Genomic DNA, 16,512 nt, shown 5'->3' on the forward strand with positions numbered 1-16,512 from the left:
ACAGAATTCGTAGATACAGAAAAGAGATTGGCGGTTGCCAGAGGCAGGGAAGGGGGTGAAGCAAAATGAGTGAAGTTGTTCAAAAGGTACAAACTTCTAGTTATAAAATAAATAAGTCGTGGAGATGTACAGCATGGTTGCTATAGTTAATAATACTGTGTTGTATATTTGAAAGTTGCTAAGAGTAGATCTTAAAAGTTCTCATCACGTGCAAAAAAAATTAACTGTGTGGTTGTGGATGTTAACTAGAATTACTGTGGTGTTCATTTCACAGTACATACCTATGTCAAATCATTGTGTTCTACACCTGAAGCTAATATAATGTTATATGTCAATTATATCTCAATTTAAAAAAAAGAAAGGAGAAAAAAAAGAAAACGAAGAATGAGATGAAGGAAAAAAAAGAAAATGAAAGATGAATTGGGACATCCTTGCCTTGTACCTGATCTTAGTACAAAAGCTTTGAGTTTCTCTCTTATGAGTATAATGTTAGCTGTATGTTTTTTGTAGCTATTCTTTATCAAGTTGAAGAAGTTACCCTTATTTCTATTTTGCTGAGAGTTTTTATAATAAAGGGGTGTTGAATTTTATCAATTGCTTTTTCTTCATCTATTGATATGAGCATGTGATTTTGTTTCTTTAGCCTGTTGATGTGCTTAATTACATTAATTGATTTTTCGAATGTTGAACCATTCTTACATATCTATGATAAATTCCCCTTAGTCGTGGTGTGTAATTTTTTTTATACTTTCTTGGCTTCAATTTGGTAATATTTTGTTGAGGATTTTTGCATCATCTATGTTCATGAGAGATATTGTCTGTAATTTTCTTGTTATATCTTTGTCTGGTTTTGGTATTAGGGTAATGCTGGCCTCCTGGAATGAGTTAGGAAGTATTTCCTCTGCTTCTGTCTTCTGAAAGAGATTGTAGAGAATTGGTGTAGTTTCTTTCTTTAATGTTTGGTACCATTCACCAGTGAACCCACGTGGGCCGGCCTGGTGTTTTCTGTTTTATTAATTGTTTATTCAATTTATGATTGTAAGAGGTTTTTATATATTCTAGATACAAGTTCCTAATTAGATATATGATTTGCAGATATTTTCTCATTAACATTCTTTTTTACTGTACAGTTTTAAGGGCATTTATGTTGGAATTTTTTTAAAATTTTTAAGAAATAATTATCTGAATGCAAATATTGATTTATATAATACTAATAGTAAATGAATAATGACTTCATTGACCATCTTTCCAGTAAACCTCTTGTTGGAAGGGCAACTTAAATAAGTATTATGAAGACAGATAGATAGGTAGAAATAAATGAATACATAAATAAATAAAAAATTGGATGCCTGCTAATTATAGAAAGTTGGAAAATTTCTTTCCCTCCATTGTGCATATAACATCTGTAACCATTAAGTTTTCTAACTGTTTCATATATGATTTCTCAGATATACAGTGTAGTATTTCTGCTACTTTGTTTGGGCTAGATAGCTCCCCCCTTTTATTGAGTTATATTTTACATACCATACAATTTACTGTTTTTTTTTATCATAGATGGCCTTTTGAGTTGAAAGTAACTTATAAAAAATGTTTACTTCAGGAGCCAAATCTATTACCTATTCTGTGTAGAGACTGGAAATTTAGTAAAAATGAAAGAGAACTCCATGAAACTCGAATGGAAATTTAATAACACTCTATCTGCTTCTTAGTTTCATATGAATGTTTATAGCCTGGAGGTGCCAAATGCAAAAAGATTAATTGGACTTATCAAATTTAAATGCTTTAGTGTGTCAAAGAACACCATGAAGAGAGTGAAAAGACAAGTTACAGAATTGGAAGAAAATATTTGTAAATCGTATATCTGGCAAGGGACTTGTATCCAGACTATATAAAGAACTCTTATATCTTAATGATAAAAAGACAACCCAATTTAAAATGGGCAAAGGACCTTAATAGACCTTTGTCCAAAGATACACATATGGCCAATAAACACATGAAAAGATGCTCAACGTCGTCAGCCATTATGGAAATGCAAATCTGCACTACAATGAGTATGACCCATCAGTTACATCCAAGAAAATTAGAAGCATATGTCTACACAAAGCTTGAACATGAATGTTCATAGCAGCATTTTTCATAATAGCCAAAAATGGAAACAACCCCAAAACTTCTTTTTTAAGCATCCATTATCCACAATGCAGTGTACTTTGGAGACAGACTCATTACCTCACTTGGCCCACCAGTAGTTCTAGACAGCAGAAGAGATAAGATAGTTTATTGTTAAATGAGTCCCATACTTCATTTAACTGTTCAAAGAATTCAGAGGGGGAAAACATAGTTGCTTCAGACTGAGGAGGATATTTGAACAATGGACAAAATTGCATTGATAGGAACCAAATAAAGGTTTGATTTTGAATTTAAGCCAGCCAACAACTGGTCAGAACTTTATTTCTCCTTTCCATATGCTGATATTAACTAACACTTTTGTCTCTAGGATGACATATAGGCTGCATAGGCTACTTCTTAGAGTTGTAAGTTATAAAAATTATTTCTTGAACAGTGAGTGTGTCTTTACATGAATAGCCAATACCTGAAAACTGTGGAGTGACTGTAGACTTTTTATGTTCATTTCTCACATTATCTCTAAATTTGATGAATTTTTATTCTTGATAATTGCTCTCTGTTCCCATTACTTTTGTCGCAAGGACTTATTTCTTGCTATCCCAATGACTTCCTAGTTGATTTTTCTACTTTCTCTCCATTTCATCCTTTTCATCTTCCACAATGCTCTTAAGGATCTTTCTAAGTAGTTGTTGATCTGATGGTATTTCCTCCTTCAGGAGTTCCCAAAGTCACAGTCGCAGAAGTGCTGTTCAGTTACCGTTCGTCTAGTCAAAATGAGCAAAATAAGGAGAAGTTTTGGATTTTGTATAAGTAAAATTTATTCAATTAAAAATTCTGTTTTATTCTCTTGCTTTCTTCATATTTTGGGAGCATATAAAAATGCCCTTTTTAAAAAGTTGGGAACAAGATTAGATGGTATTTACTATTTTAGATTTCCTTACTTGTCAAAAGGGGCAATTCTTTCTAAGTTTTCAATTAAAACATTTTTTATTTTGGTCTCTGAAATCCAAAGGTCGTAGAGCCACTGACCTGTAGGATAAGGTTCCTAGTACCCTGATAATGACACACAAAATGATTTGGTATGGAAATATCTAATGAATTTCATTTCTTGTACTGTTCCGGTTCATTGATTGGGGCTCTGTGGAGTACTTGGTGCAGAAGGCTTGTGAGACCAAGTTTATGCTAAGCTGAAGAGTGCCACGTTCTGTTAGCAAAATACTTTCCGGGCAAGGGATGTATGAAATCTTGATCTAGCCCATTCCTACTTTTCAGCTTTGCGTCGTCTTTTCCATTATGTGCAGAGTTTATTCTGTAGAACTACCATGAACTAATATGGATCCCTGAATGATGCTGTATGCTTCTCATAATAAAAGCATACTAGAAGATCTAGTAAGTAATGCCTTAGAAGAATTCCCATGGTAGAGTGTTGTCTATCTGTAATCTGCTTTCTCATTTGCCTGCCCAATGAACTCTGTCACCTTCTATGAATGCTCCCCTGCTTTCTTTAGATGTAGTTAGGCTTTTCCTTTTCTGTAAAACTTGCAACATAACTTCCTGTTATAGTAACTTATGTTTATTTTAATTATTTATTTATCTTGTTATCTATACTTCAGAAGTCTTTGATGGAGCACATTATTTGGGCTTTATGTTTATCATGTGAATATTAGATTAATGTAGACTGAATTTATGGCCCATGATATATTCCATTTTTAGCATTCTTTTGTCAAATATAACACTTAAAAGAACTTTGTTCCATTTTAATATTCTTTAACAAAATGAACTATTTACCACGTGTTTACATGTTAAAATGGTTTTAAAATGGTTTTTTCTTTTATTCCCTAGAAATTAACTTTTATTTTAGTCTTAAGTGTCTCCAAGCAATTCAGAGATTATATGCCAAATCTGTCTTATTAGTCTGTTTCTGTGTCTGTGTGTCTGTCTGTCTGTCTCCAGGTAAGAATTTTGCAGTGAACGAAAAATTATTGTAAAATAAAAGGACAATTTCAATAATTGTGGTTGAAATATTATGTACTTATTATTTAAACCTGTATTTTTAAAGAGAGTTTTATTTTTATGCATTATATTGAATAAACTGCCTAACCAGTTAGAGTTAGGGAGAAGTAAAGTAGCTTGTACATTGTGAGTGACTTTTGTGTATATACATTTATATGTTAAAACAGAAAACCATGGAGTCTACCTGGTGTTCTGGCGGTTAAGTTCACACGCCCTGCTTCTGTGGCCCGGGGTTCACCAGTTCAGATCGTGGGCGCAGACCTACGCACGGCTTATCAAGCCATGCTAAGGCAGTGTCCCACATAGAGCAGCTAGAAGGATGCACAACTATGATGTACAACTATCCACTGGGGCTTTGGGGAGAAAAAAGGAAAAAAGGAAGAAGATTGGCAACGGATGTTAGCTAAGGGTGAATCTCCCCCGCCCCAAAAGAAAACCTTGAGCTAACAGTTTTAAAATATGTGCTTGTTTTAGCTGTTTCTTCACGGATGAGGAGATTCCAGAAACTAGAATTTTTTAAAACATATCATTTATAATATTATATGACTGTATTCCTGAGAATGGGCTAGCATCCAGGATAAATTTTTTATTACTTTAAAAATCTCATTTTCATAGAAGAGTATTTACAGTCAGTTTATATATTTGTGCCTTTGTTGGTATTCTGTCCATCTCTAAGAAGGGGAAACAGATTCCTCAGAAGGGTGAAATATTATACCAGGAAAACAAAATGATTGTAAAGTTTTTGATCTTCAGTATTTCCTAACCTCGTCTTTATACACAGTTATATAGAAGACTTAATCTAAATCAGATTGAGTACCCAGGAACATGCAATTACAGTATAAAAGGACAAGTGGGTAGAAGGGAACGAAGACTACGAAAAACCTCCATGGTAGAAAAATTTGTGCTTGTGAGGAATGAATGGTCCTTGGGAATTTATTAGAGCATTGTAGATTAAATTTAATACTGAATGCAAGCATTTTTTTGTTCCTTTAAAAAAATTTTTTTTAACTTACAGTCTACATCAGCATCAGCATCTGCATCACCATTTCAGTCAACATGGTATAGTGAATCTGAGATAACTCAGGGAGCACACTCAAGGTCGCAAAACCAGCAACGGGATCATGATTCAAAAAGGCCTAAACTTTCTTGTACAAACTGTACACCTACCTCAGCTGGGAGAAATGTTGGACATGGTTTAAATGCAGTATCAGGTAAGAGTTAAATTTGTATGAGAGTCGTTATATATGTATTGGACTAAAGCCCTTTTCCCAAGACATAGTGTATTAAGCAAGTAGAGCGCATGTAAGACAGTGAGTCAAGAATGCAGTAGAGTTCCCAAAATAAAGTTAGCTAGAACTGAATTAACTCTTCATTTTGGACTTTTGTTCTAAATTTGGTACACGTGTCCTACACAGTGTATTAGCAGATTTTAATTAATTGGAATAGCTGATAAGTAAGGTAATCAAATTGGTAAAAGTGACATGTATTCTGCTAGTTATTATGGGAGGTAATTTTTTTTTTATTTTTATTTATTTATTTATTATTGATGTTTTGATAGTTTTTAACATTGTGAAATTTTGGGTTGTACATTTTTGTTTGTCCATCACCATACATATGACTCCCTTCACCCCTTGTGCCCACCCCCACCCCCATTGCCCCTGGTGACCACAGTACAGTTTTCTCTGTCCATGTGTTGGTTTATATTCCACATATGAGTGAGATCATACGGTGTTTGTCTTTCTCCTTCTGGCTTACTTCACTTAACATAATACCCTCCAGGCCCATCCGTGTTGTTGCAAATGGGACGATTTTGTCCTTTTTTTATGGCTGAGTAGTATTCCATTGTATATATATCCCACATTTTCTTGATCCAGTCGTCAGTCGAGGGACACTTAGGTTGCTTCCACTTCTTGGCTATGGTGAATAATGCTGCAGGGAGGTAAATTTTTTAATTGTTACTAGGAAAGCCAAATTTACTGATATGTTAAAAATATTTTCTAAACGTATTTTTTGTAAATGATAAATATTGTGGTATATGATATTTATTTTCAGAAAATGTCAATTCTTTAGTTAAACAAAAAGTCGTTGGTGGTATCCTAGTAAAAGTTCTATACAAGGAATTAGAAAGACATGATTCTAGCCCTCTAACTAGCTATGGGACATTGGACCAAGTCACTTAACCACTCTCAGGTTTAGATGGCTTTATACATAAAGCTCCATGCTTAGGATTTTGTACTCAGAGACACACAGTCGTTGGACAAATTGAAAAGGTCTTTTATTGAGAGGGAGAAGGCTCCCTTCTCACTTATACTCCTCTTCAGATGAAACACTAGCAGGTGCCTGAAATAGTTTTAAGGTGTGACAGAACTTGTGATGACACAGTTGGAGATAAAATTCTTGAAATGCATATGTATTAGTAGTTGAATTAGTGTCAGCGATTCTTTTCTATTTTGATAAGCAGGACTGCCATGGGAAAGACTGCCCATGTGAAGGATATTAAGGGTAATGTGATGGATAAGAGCAGACTGACCTTAACTTTGTAGACAGACACCATTGTGCAGAAATATTTTTGTTCTCTTCTGCTGTGTGAAGGCATAGCATTAAATTCCCTGGCCCATTTCCTTTAGTGAAGAGAAATTATTAAAGCTATTGGGAGTAGGAGAGGAAGAGCCAAAATTTCAAGGTAAAAACAGTGAGGGGGAAGAAGTTTTGAGACTTAAATGAAATCATGATTTAGGTTATAATTGCAGCAATACATTAATTTTAGAATAAGAATGAGCCAAGTGTGGTAGCAATGATAATATTTCATAAAATAGGATTATAACCTATAATACATCTTCCGTTTCAAAGTGGCTTTAGTTTTCATTTTGACTCTTCTCCAATATCACTTTCATCAACTTTTCATGAAATTCTGCATCTTTGGCAAGCTTTGCATTTTTGTGCTGTAATCATTTTACATCATGTTTACATTGTATGGTCAGATGTTCTAGAAAGCGACTGAGCCATTGGCATCATGGATGGGGGTAGATTTTAGTGTTAGAGAAGAATGTGTTTAAGTAGGAAATAATTTTATAAGTGATGAGTGAATAATTTTGTTTTGCTGCGTTTTGCTTCTGATTTTACTATGTAACAGTAACTTCTGTGTGTAATACTGAAGATTTATTATCATCAGAAACCTTGAAAGCTTTCTCTAAAGTAATACTTCTTCAATTATTTTAAGATTCTTCTTGGAGGCATAGTCAGGTTCCCAGATCTTCATCAGTGGTACTTGGATCATTTGGAACTGACTTAATGAGAGAGAGGAGAACAGATTCCTCCATTAGTAATCTTATGGACTATAGTCACGGAAGTGGTGATTTCACAACTTCATCATGTATGTATAAACTATATTGTTATGTGTAACTTATGTAATAATGTTACCTTTTCCTCTTTATGTATATCATTAAAATCAAAGTACAAAGGAATAAAGTGCATCTTATGAAGATTTCAGAATAGTTTAATATGTTTCCTGGTACCTTATTAGTTGTTTTGCTTTAAAGAATGTAAACAGTTTAAAATAGATATACACGAGTATCCAGATTCTGTCTGCCTGTAATTTTTTTACTTGGATTTTTCCTTTTAAGAATGTATATGTCATCATGTATACTGAATGATTCTTGTATACTCCAGTATAATTTGCCTTATATAGTATAATAAGTAACTACTTACAGTTAAATTCTGAACTAGCTAAAGCTTGAAGTCACCATTTTAAGACATAATTTAGAATTACTTTATTTTAGCATGAATGTGCCTTTATTTTCATTCACTTGAAATTAAGACCCACACTGTTTCTGTCAGGGTACATAAGCTTAAGCTTTTCAAAAATAAATACCATAAAATAATAATACTAAGTAGCTGAAGACAAAAAGTGCTAATTGAAGTTGACAAATATAGCAGACAAAAGTGGAGTTTCATTTACATAGAAGAAAATACATTTATTTTTAAAGGTTTAGGTTATTTTAAATAATCTTATTGGGGCAAGCCTTTGCTTTATTTAAGACAAATGAAAATATGTGTTTATTTGCTTGGCTTTGGGCAGAGGACAGTATCAATAGCTTCTCATTTTGGAGGTATAAAAGTACAGAATAGAATAAATTTGGTCCCTAAAAGTTTATCCTTTCATGAAGCCATGTATTATCACAGTAGTAATCTAGCTCTTAAGTTAGTCGTATGGATGAGTATTCTTTATAAAGGAATGCTATAGTATTTCTCATCCCATTTGAAGATTAGAACTACCAGTGGTGTACTTTTAAAATGGCAAATGCCAGGGTTCTATTCTGACTCATAGCTCTCAGCCAGTATTAAAAAGCAAAGGTATATTTGATGAATAACCAGGGATAAGAATCACTGCTGTTAACTTGAAAGAAAAGATAAAAGCAGGTCTGGCCTGGTGGTGTAGTGGTTAAGTTCACACACTTTGCCTCGGCAGCCCAGGGATCCGGGGTGCGGGCCTACGCACTACTCATCAAGCCATGCTGTGGTGGCGTCCCATATACAAAATAGAGGAAGATGGGCACAGATCTTGGCTCAGGGCTAATCTTCCTCTGCAAAAAAGAGGAGGGTTGGTAATGGATGTTAGCTCAGGGCCAATCTTCCTCACCAAAAATAAATAAATAAATAAAAGATTGAAGAAATTTTTAGCTGTTAGCAAAGTTTGCCATAAAATTAAAAGGGTGATAATATTTATATGAAATAACTTTTGTACTTATTGCAGGGTAGGAAAAGTTTCCAAAACACTGACTCTCTAGGATTATTTTGCTTTTATTTATAAGAGTCATTTACATTGAATTATTTGGCCCATTTAAAATTCCGTATTTGTTTAGATATTGGATATTCTTCTGTCATATCAATTTCTGGTAAATAAATTCAACTGTTTTACCTTCAGTAAGTTGGTAGATTGATGTTTGCCTCTCATAAGCAATGATACATTTCTTTCTTTTGAATTTGTAATGTTGACTTTGTATGGCAGTGCTGGATTTTACCAAAGGTATAGAAGGAGAAATACATCTCTGTTTTTTCTGTAATAATAGTTAAGCTGTGTAGTTATAATATAGCAGTATTCACTTTGAATCCAGTGTTTCATTTTGGCAGTAATTAGTTTTAATAATACTAAAATTATTTCATGTAATTGCTTATCTTTCCTTTCTTTCAAAAAACAGATGTTCAAGACAGAGTTCCTTCTTCATATTCGCAGGGAGCAAGACCAAAAGAGAACTCAGTGAGCACTTTACAATTGAATACATCATCCACAAACCACCAAATGCCTTCTGAACATCAGACTATGCCATGTTCTAGGGACTCTAGTAGAAATTGTTTAAGATCAAATTTTTCTCCGCGAGAATTGGAATCTCCCCAAAGCAGGATGCAGCCTGGATTGTCTTATATTCCAAATAGAGATGAAACCTCAGCCATAAGCAGTTCAGATAGGGCTGGTTCATCTCAAAGATCATTTCAAGAATCTTCTGACAATGAAGGTAGACGTACAACTAGAAGATTGCTGTCGCGTATAGCTTCTAGTATGTCATCTACTTTTTTTTCACGAAGATCTAGCCAGGATTCCTTGAATACAAGATCAAGTTCTGAAAATCCTTACATTTCTCCAAGAATCTTGACAGCTTCACAGTCTCGTAGTAATGCAGCCTCAACTTCTAACGTTTCTGATAATAGGGCATCTGAAGCTTCTCAGGGATTTCGATTTCTTAGGCGAAGATGGGGTTTGTCATCTCTTAGCCAAAATCATAGCTCTGAGCCAGATTCAGAAAATTTTAATCAAGAATCTGAAGGTAGAAATACAGGACCATGGTTATCTTCTTCACTTAGAAATAGATGCACACCCTTGTTCTCTAGAAGGAGGCGAGAGGGACGAGATGAATCTTCAAGGATACCTACCTCTGATATACCATCTAGATCTCATATTTTTAGAAGAGAATCAAATGAAGTGGTTCACCTTGAATCACAGAGTGATCCAGTTGGGGCTGCTGCCAACAGACCACAAGCATCTGCAGCATCTAGCAGTGCTGCTACAGGTGGCTCCATATCAGATTCGACTCACAGTGGAAGAAATACAGGAATAACGGGGATTCTTCCTGGTTCCTTATTCCGATTTGCAGTCCCCCCAGCGCTTGGAAATAATTTGACCGACAATGTCATGATCACTGTAGATATTATTCCTTCAGGTTGGAGTTCATCTAATGGAAAAAGTGATAAAACTAAAAGTGCACCTTCAAGAGACCCAGAAAGACTGCAGAAAATAAAAGAGAGGTAAATTTGAATACTTGTCTTAAGCCCATAAAACAAGAGCAGATTAGAGAAAGAACTCTTTATTTCTAAAATGGCTTCTCATAACATTGATATCTGAAATTTCTTCCCTTAAAATTTACATCCAGTAAGATGTTAGTATCTCACCCAGGTAAAATGGATGAGAATTAATAATGGAGGTAGGCACTGGGGGGTGTAGATTACAATAAGAAATAATCTAAGATTATTTTTAACCACCTTTGGATTCAGATACACACAAAGACAAAAATCTTAATCTCTTATCCTATTCCTTGGTAGACTAGTGCTAGATGGGCTTGATAAGAGGGCCCAAGTGGTCATGGATTATCAAGATAATCTGTTTTAGCCTTTACTAAGATCATTTATTTGTATTTCTCACTTCAAATCTTTTTTTTTTTTTAATTATAATTTTTATTTATTTTCCCCCAAAGCCCCAGTAGGTAGTTGTACATCATAGTTTCACATCCTTCTAGTTGCTGTATGTGAGATGCGGCCTCAGCATAGCCGGAGAAGCGATGCATTGGTGCGCACCCGGGATCCGAACCCGGGCCGCCATCAGCGGAGTGCGCGCACTTAACCGCTAAGCCACGGGCCCGGCCCTCAAATCTTTTTTGAAATGAAGTAAAATCGTTTGCACAAATGTTTTTAGTTTGTTTTTGAAATCCAAGTGTATACTGAATATTCTTTATATATTGTGAATATTTGATAGAAATACCAGTTTAAATTAAGGGCTTAGAATCTTTTTAAACAAATAAATTCTTTTGTAGAGTTGAAGATTGCTTAAAAATCTCTGGTAAGAATGAAAAGATGAAAGATCAGAGATTTTAGTCCCAGCTTGATTATTAATTTTGTCATCTTGCTGTAGTTGATTAGTTTTTTCATCTGTTAAAATAACTTTTATGATAAAATTGGATAGGCTAGTACATATAAAATGTACTTGTAGGAAGAAAAGATTTATGTGAAGCTAAGGTTGTGAGGTGTTTTGGTTTTTTTGTTTTTTCTTGTTCATGAAGGCCTAGTATGAAGGCCTAGTGTAATGGGATTGTTGGGAAGCATAGTTATTACTATCATTTTAGATTTTTTTTTCTTTTACTTTAAGAAGAAATACATTCAAATCTAACTCTTTGGGGATTAAGGGAGCTTCACACACTTTCTGAGATGTTGGGCATTGGGCTACTATATTCTCATTTTTCCTTATATGGGACAAATTGTACCATGTGATTTTTCTCTTCCTGCTTTTAAAATTTGCTATTTTTCCTCCCTTGGAGAAAGATTTACTCTGCCCTGGTAGTGTTAGCTGGAATGTTATTATAGCCACTCCCTCTGATTGCAAGCTGTCTGCTGAGGAATGTAGTAACTATTATATTTCTTGTGCTCAAAGTTAGGTTAATTTGAGTGCAGTACTTTAAGTAGAGGGTAAAGCATTAGTTTAGTGATTTCCATAGAGAAACAAATTAAGGCAGCACCACCCTCTCTGGTTAGATAGTTTAAAAAGCAGCATTTGTTGATTGTTTTGCCATAGAGTTTATGTATGTGTGTATATTCCTTTATTGTGTCTTTTGCTTATACATGAGGATTTTAAGACACTCTACAATTAAATTAATGGGTGTAAAAGAATTGAATCTTCCAAGTAAAAAATAATTGAAACTATGAACCAATGAAAGTTAAATCTGAAGGTAAAATATAAATGTTTATGCTTGAGGTCATATCTCTGGTTAAGCCAGGGCATGAAAGTTTCTTCTTTCCACATATGTTTTCCTACATTCATTTAGGAACCCATTATAATCCAGATTGTATTTCAGTAACAGATTAGCATTCAGTATCATCAGTTTACTGAGTAGCTCTTTTATGGCAGCAGTGGACTAAGGCAATAGGGATTTTAACAAAAAAATTACTTTGCTTATTATATAGCTATGATTCTGCACTTAAATTAAGCAGTACATGTTAGCCTGTTAAATAGAAGATATAGGTTAATGGAAACTGCTCCACACTTCAAAAAGCTACCCTTGTAGAAATCTGGATGGTTTAATTTTAAAAATTATGTCATTTAAATTATGTCATACAGTTATGTCATTTAAAAAATTGACATTGCTGGGGGTAGGGGAAATGGAGAATTTAGAAATCTATTTTTTTGTTTTTTACTGTGATTTAATACAAAAAGTTTGTCAATTTAAACATGGTTCTGATAACATGTAAATGAAAAATCACAAGTCAATGTTCAATTCATTGAAGTTGTCTTAAAAGTTTTTGGGGAGGTGGAGGACAAAAGCAATGAGTACATAAGTACATTATCTTTGTACTGCTGAAATTGAAGTACTCTGTGATCCTACAGAAATTAAAATCTCTTGGGGATACTTGTAAAGTGATTGTGAAAAATATGGAACTTAAACTGTGATACCAAAGACAGAATTACTTAAATCATTTGAAGATAAGTAATAGGAAAGCCTATTTCATTTACTTTTAAAATACTTATCATCATTTTCATTCTCACTGAAATGGTTTTTCATGGTGGTCACTGTTTATTATTGTTATTTGCTTTTTTTCTACCCAGAGAGAGTGTAAGTAGAAATAACAAAAGATATTGATTGGGATTATATATGACTGGAAATAATTAACCAAGATGAGTTATGATAGCTATGTTTAGGAAATGTGCCTTTTTTCCAGCCTCCTTTTAGAGGACTCTGAAGAAGAAGAAGGTGACTTATGTAGAATTTGTCAGATGGCAGCTGCATCATCATCTAACTTGCTGATAGAGCCATGCAAGTGCACCGGAAGTTTGCAGTATGTCCACCAAGAGTGTATGAAAAAGTGGTTACAGGCCAAAATTAACTCTGGTAAGGTTTACCCTTTTGTGTATTTTGTTTTCACAATTTTTCCAAGAGAGGCATGTATGTATGCATTGTAGTTAACAAATGTGATTATAATTGACTGCCAAGTTTATCCTCTTATTGAAAGTGTCTAAATCATTTTTTGAGGCAAAAGCATTAAAGAGCATTAGTCTTGCTTTATAAATTTAATTTATAGTAGTGTTCCTTATGTTTTATTTACCCAACAAACTGTTTACTTCTTCATACATGTAAATAATACAACTGTAATTTGTTATTGTTGGTGACCCTCATTTCATGTAAGTTCCTTTTGAATCAAAGAAATATAGGTACCATTTACCAGCTATGTGTCCTTGAAAAAGATTTATTGTCTCTAATACTGTTGTGGGTCTAATGCTGTTACACAGTAATTACTTTAGGGACTCATTGTTTATTGAGTGCCTGTTTTAGAGCCAGGCGCAGTTCTAGATGTGGGATATTATAGAGTGGTAAACAAGACAGACAAGGCACTTGCTCTTGTGGTGGTGGTATTGGGTGTTAAACGAATGCCTTGTTGAAGTGAGGACATTTAAACTGCATGAATTCCAGAATGAGGGCAAGAACGTTGCAGCAGAGGGAACAACTAGTGCAAAGACTTTAAGGTGGGAATGACTTAGGTGTGTTTGAAGAACTGAATGAAGCCCAGTGTGGCTGGAGTATATAATTAGTGGGCAAGGAAAAGGGTAATACAGTTGAGTTAAGGGAGATTAGTCTAGGCTAGCTCATTCAAGACTTTTAAAGCTAATGTCTGAAGCTTAGATTTTTATCTAAGTGTGATGGGAAGCCAGTGAAGGGCAGGGGAGTGAAGGATCTTATTTGTATTTTGGCTGCTCTGTGGAGAATAGATTTTAGGGGAACAATAGTAGTATAGGAATTCCACCAGGAATCTATTGTGGTGACCAGCCAGGAATATATCTTACAAGAGGTGGTGATGGTGGCGGTAGAAATGGATAGATTCTGGTATGTTTTGGAGGTAGGTTCTATAAGACTTGCCAATGGATTGGGTGTGGTAGAGTGAAGGAGAAAGAACAATTACGGAAGCTTGTATTTTTGCCTTGAGCGACTAAGTAAATGGTGGGGCCATTTACTGAAATAAAGAAGCCTGGGAATGGAATAAGTTTGGGATGGGAAATCAAGAGTTCTGTTTTGGAAATAGTATATATGAATTGCTTATTAGGTAACCATATGCAAATATCAGGTAGGCAGTTAGCTAGACAAGCCTGGTGTTTCAGGAGTTATTAGCACTGAAAAGTTACAGTTTGGGGAATCATGAACACATAAATAATATTTTAAGCTTTGGGAGTAAATAAAGTCACTAGAGCAACAGTAGATGTCAAAGAAATGAGCCCAGGGTGCAGCGCTGGGGCACCAAAATGTTTAGTGGGAGCAGAGAAGAAGATTTGAAGAACAGCCTCAGTCTGGTAGGAAGAAAACTCAGAAAATGTAGTGTTGTGCAAGCTAGAAGGAGGAAATGTTTTAAGGAGGTGTGATGAACCCTGTCAAGTACTGCAGAGAGGTCAGAACAAAGAGATAAGAACAAAGAAATGACAGTTGGATTTGGTAGCATGGGTGTCTTTGGTGACTTCAGTCTCTGTGGAGTGGTGGGGTCATAAGCATGATTACATTGGACTGAGGAGGGGCCGGCCTGCTGGTGTAGCGGTTAAGTTCGAGTGTTCTGCTTTGACAGCCCAGAGTTCGCTGGTTCAGATCCTGGGCGCGGACCTACTCACTGCTCATCAAGCCATGCTGAGGCGGCATCCCACATAGAAGAGCTGCAACTCTACACTTATGATGTAAAACTATGTACTGGGGTTTTGAGGAGAAAAAAGAAAAAGAGGAAGATTGGCAACAGATGTTAGCACAGGGGCAATCTTGCTCAAAGAAAAAAAGATTGGACTGAGGAGAGAAATGAAGTAAGACAGGGGAAACCCTGTTTCAATAAGCTTTACTGTCAAGGAGATTGGAGATACAGGGTACGTATTAGAGAGTTATATGGGGTCATGGAATGCCTTTTTGTTTTGTTTTATTTTGAGGTAGGAGATTTGAGGGCATGTTTTTATTTTAGCAGAAGGTACGATGGAAAGAAAAAAAATTATGCAAAGTCCGGACAGGGAAAGACTGGGAGCCAGAGCACAAGTTGAATAGTTAGCCTTTAATAGGAAAAAGGGTATTTCATCTCTAGAAGGCTAGTATAGATATGGATGTTGATAGTTGTTGCTTTGATGAGAAGATCCTTGAATTCCTATATAATTGCTTCTGTTTGGTTAGTAAAGGGAGCATAGGTGTTTAGCTGATTAGGGGACAGGTTAAGAGATTTTGATGTGTGGGGAAAATAAACATTCTAAGATGTTTTCAGGCATTATTAGTATCCATAAAAATCTGTGGCTATGAATGTGATTTAAAAGTGAGATAACGTGTACATTTTGGAAGCAGTTTTCACGTGCTTGAATACAGACATGGATTTGAGTTCAGTGGAGTTGGAACCTTTGCCAGGCTAATATGATGAAGGGAGTTAAGGGTATATTTGTAAGGATATAATTTTGATGATCATGGAAATTAAACAAAATCAGGAGGGGAGTAAGGACAGCAGGAAGTGGTACGGTCAGTGTTTTCCCAGAGTAGATGAGCTAGAATGATGGGAAATGGTAGGTACACAGGAGGAGGGATGCTTAAAGTATAGATTTAGGGGGTAGTGCAGTAAACTGTGATGACAAAGTCAAGGGTATGACCATAGAGTGGGTGGCTGAGGTGGGGAAGGGTAATGTTGAAAGCAAGGATGTTGAGGAAGTCAGAATCAGAAGTGAGTAGTCTATGTGGATGTTGAAATAGCTAAGAAATAAGTTGGTAACGATGATAGAGAGCCAGGTGCTAAAGTCATTAATGAACAAGGAGGGACTTGGAGTTTCAAAACAGCAGTAGGTATGAGGGGGCATCTATTCCCACTTCTTTGTCCTGAGGTACAAGGGGTTATGGGAAAAAATATCTGGAGAAGAGTACATATCAGTCTGGAGGGCACTGTGGTTCAGGCATAAAGTTGGAGAGATCTTTGAGAAAAGAGATTGGTGAGGAGAGGACTTTACTTACGTTAGACCATGAGTACCAGAGGACAAAGTGAAATGACTAGTAGGGTGAGAAAGACGGGAAATTAGGTCAGATTAATAAGTGTACATAATTGTGTGAGATTGAAGGTCTAATA

At 35.3% G+C, this 16,512-nt stretch overlaps 1 protein-coding gene across 7 annotated transcripts in view; it reads left to right on the plus strand.

Annotated features, from left to right (window-relative positions):
• MARCHF7 (membrane associated ring-CH-type finger 7) overlaps positions 1–16,512 on the plus strand; it is a 54,789-nt gene that overhangs the window by 26,305 nt on the left and 11,972 nt on the right. For all 7 annotated transcript variants that reach the window (XR_009221410.1, XM_058549067.1, XM_058549070.1 and 4 more), the window contains exons 3-6: positions 5,153–5,348; positions 7,358–7,510; positions 9,336–10,437; positions 13,117–13,286. Coding sequence is in view for 6 of the 7 variants with exons in the window: in XM_058549067.1 (XP_058405050.1) it covers positions 5,153–5,348; positions 7,358–7,510; positions 9,336–10,437; positions 13,117–13,286 (1,621 nt within the window). In the remaining variant the exon portion in view is untranslated. The remainder of the gene's footprint in view (positions 1–5,152; positions 5,349–7,357; positions 7,511–9,335; positions 10,438–13,116; positions 13,287–16,512) is intronic.

The sequence above is a fragment of the Diceros bicornis genome, chromosome 10 (assembly GCF_020826845.1).
Source record: "Diceros bicornis minor isolate mBicDic1 chromosome 10, mDicBic1.mat.cur, whole genome shotgun sequence".
Taxonomy (NCBI): domain Eukaryota; kingdom Metazoa; phylum Chordata; class Mammalia; order Perissodactyla; family Rhinocerotidae; genus Diceros; species Diceros bicornis.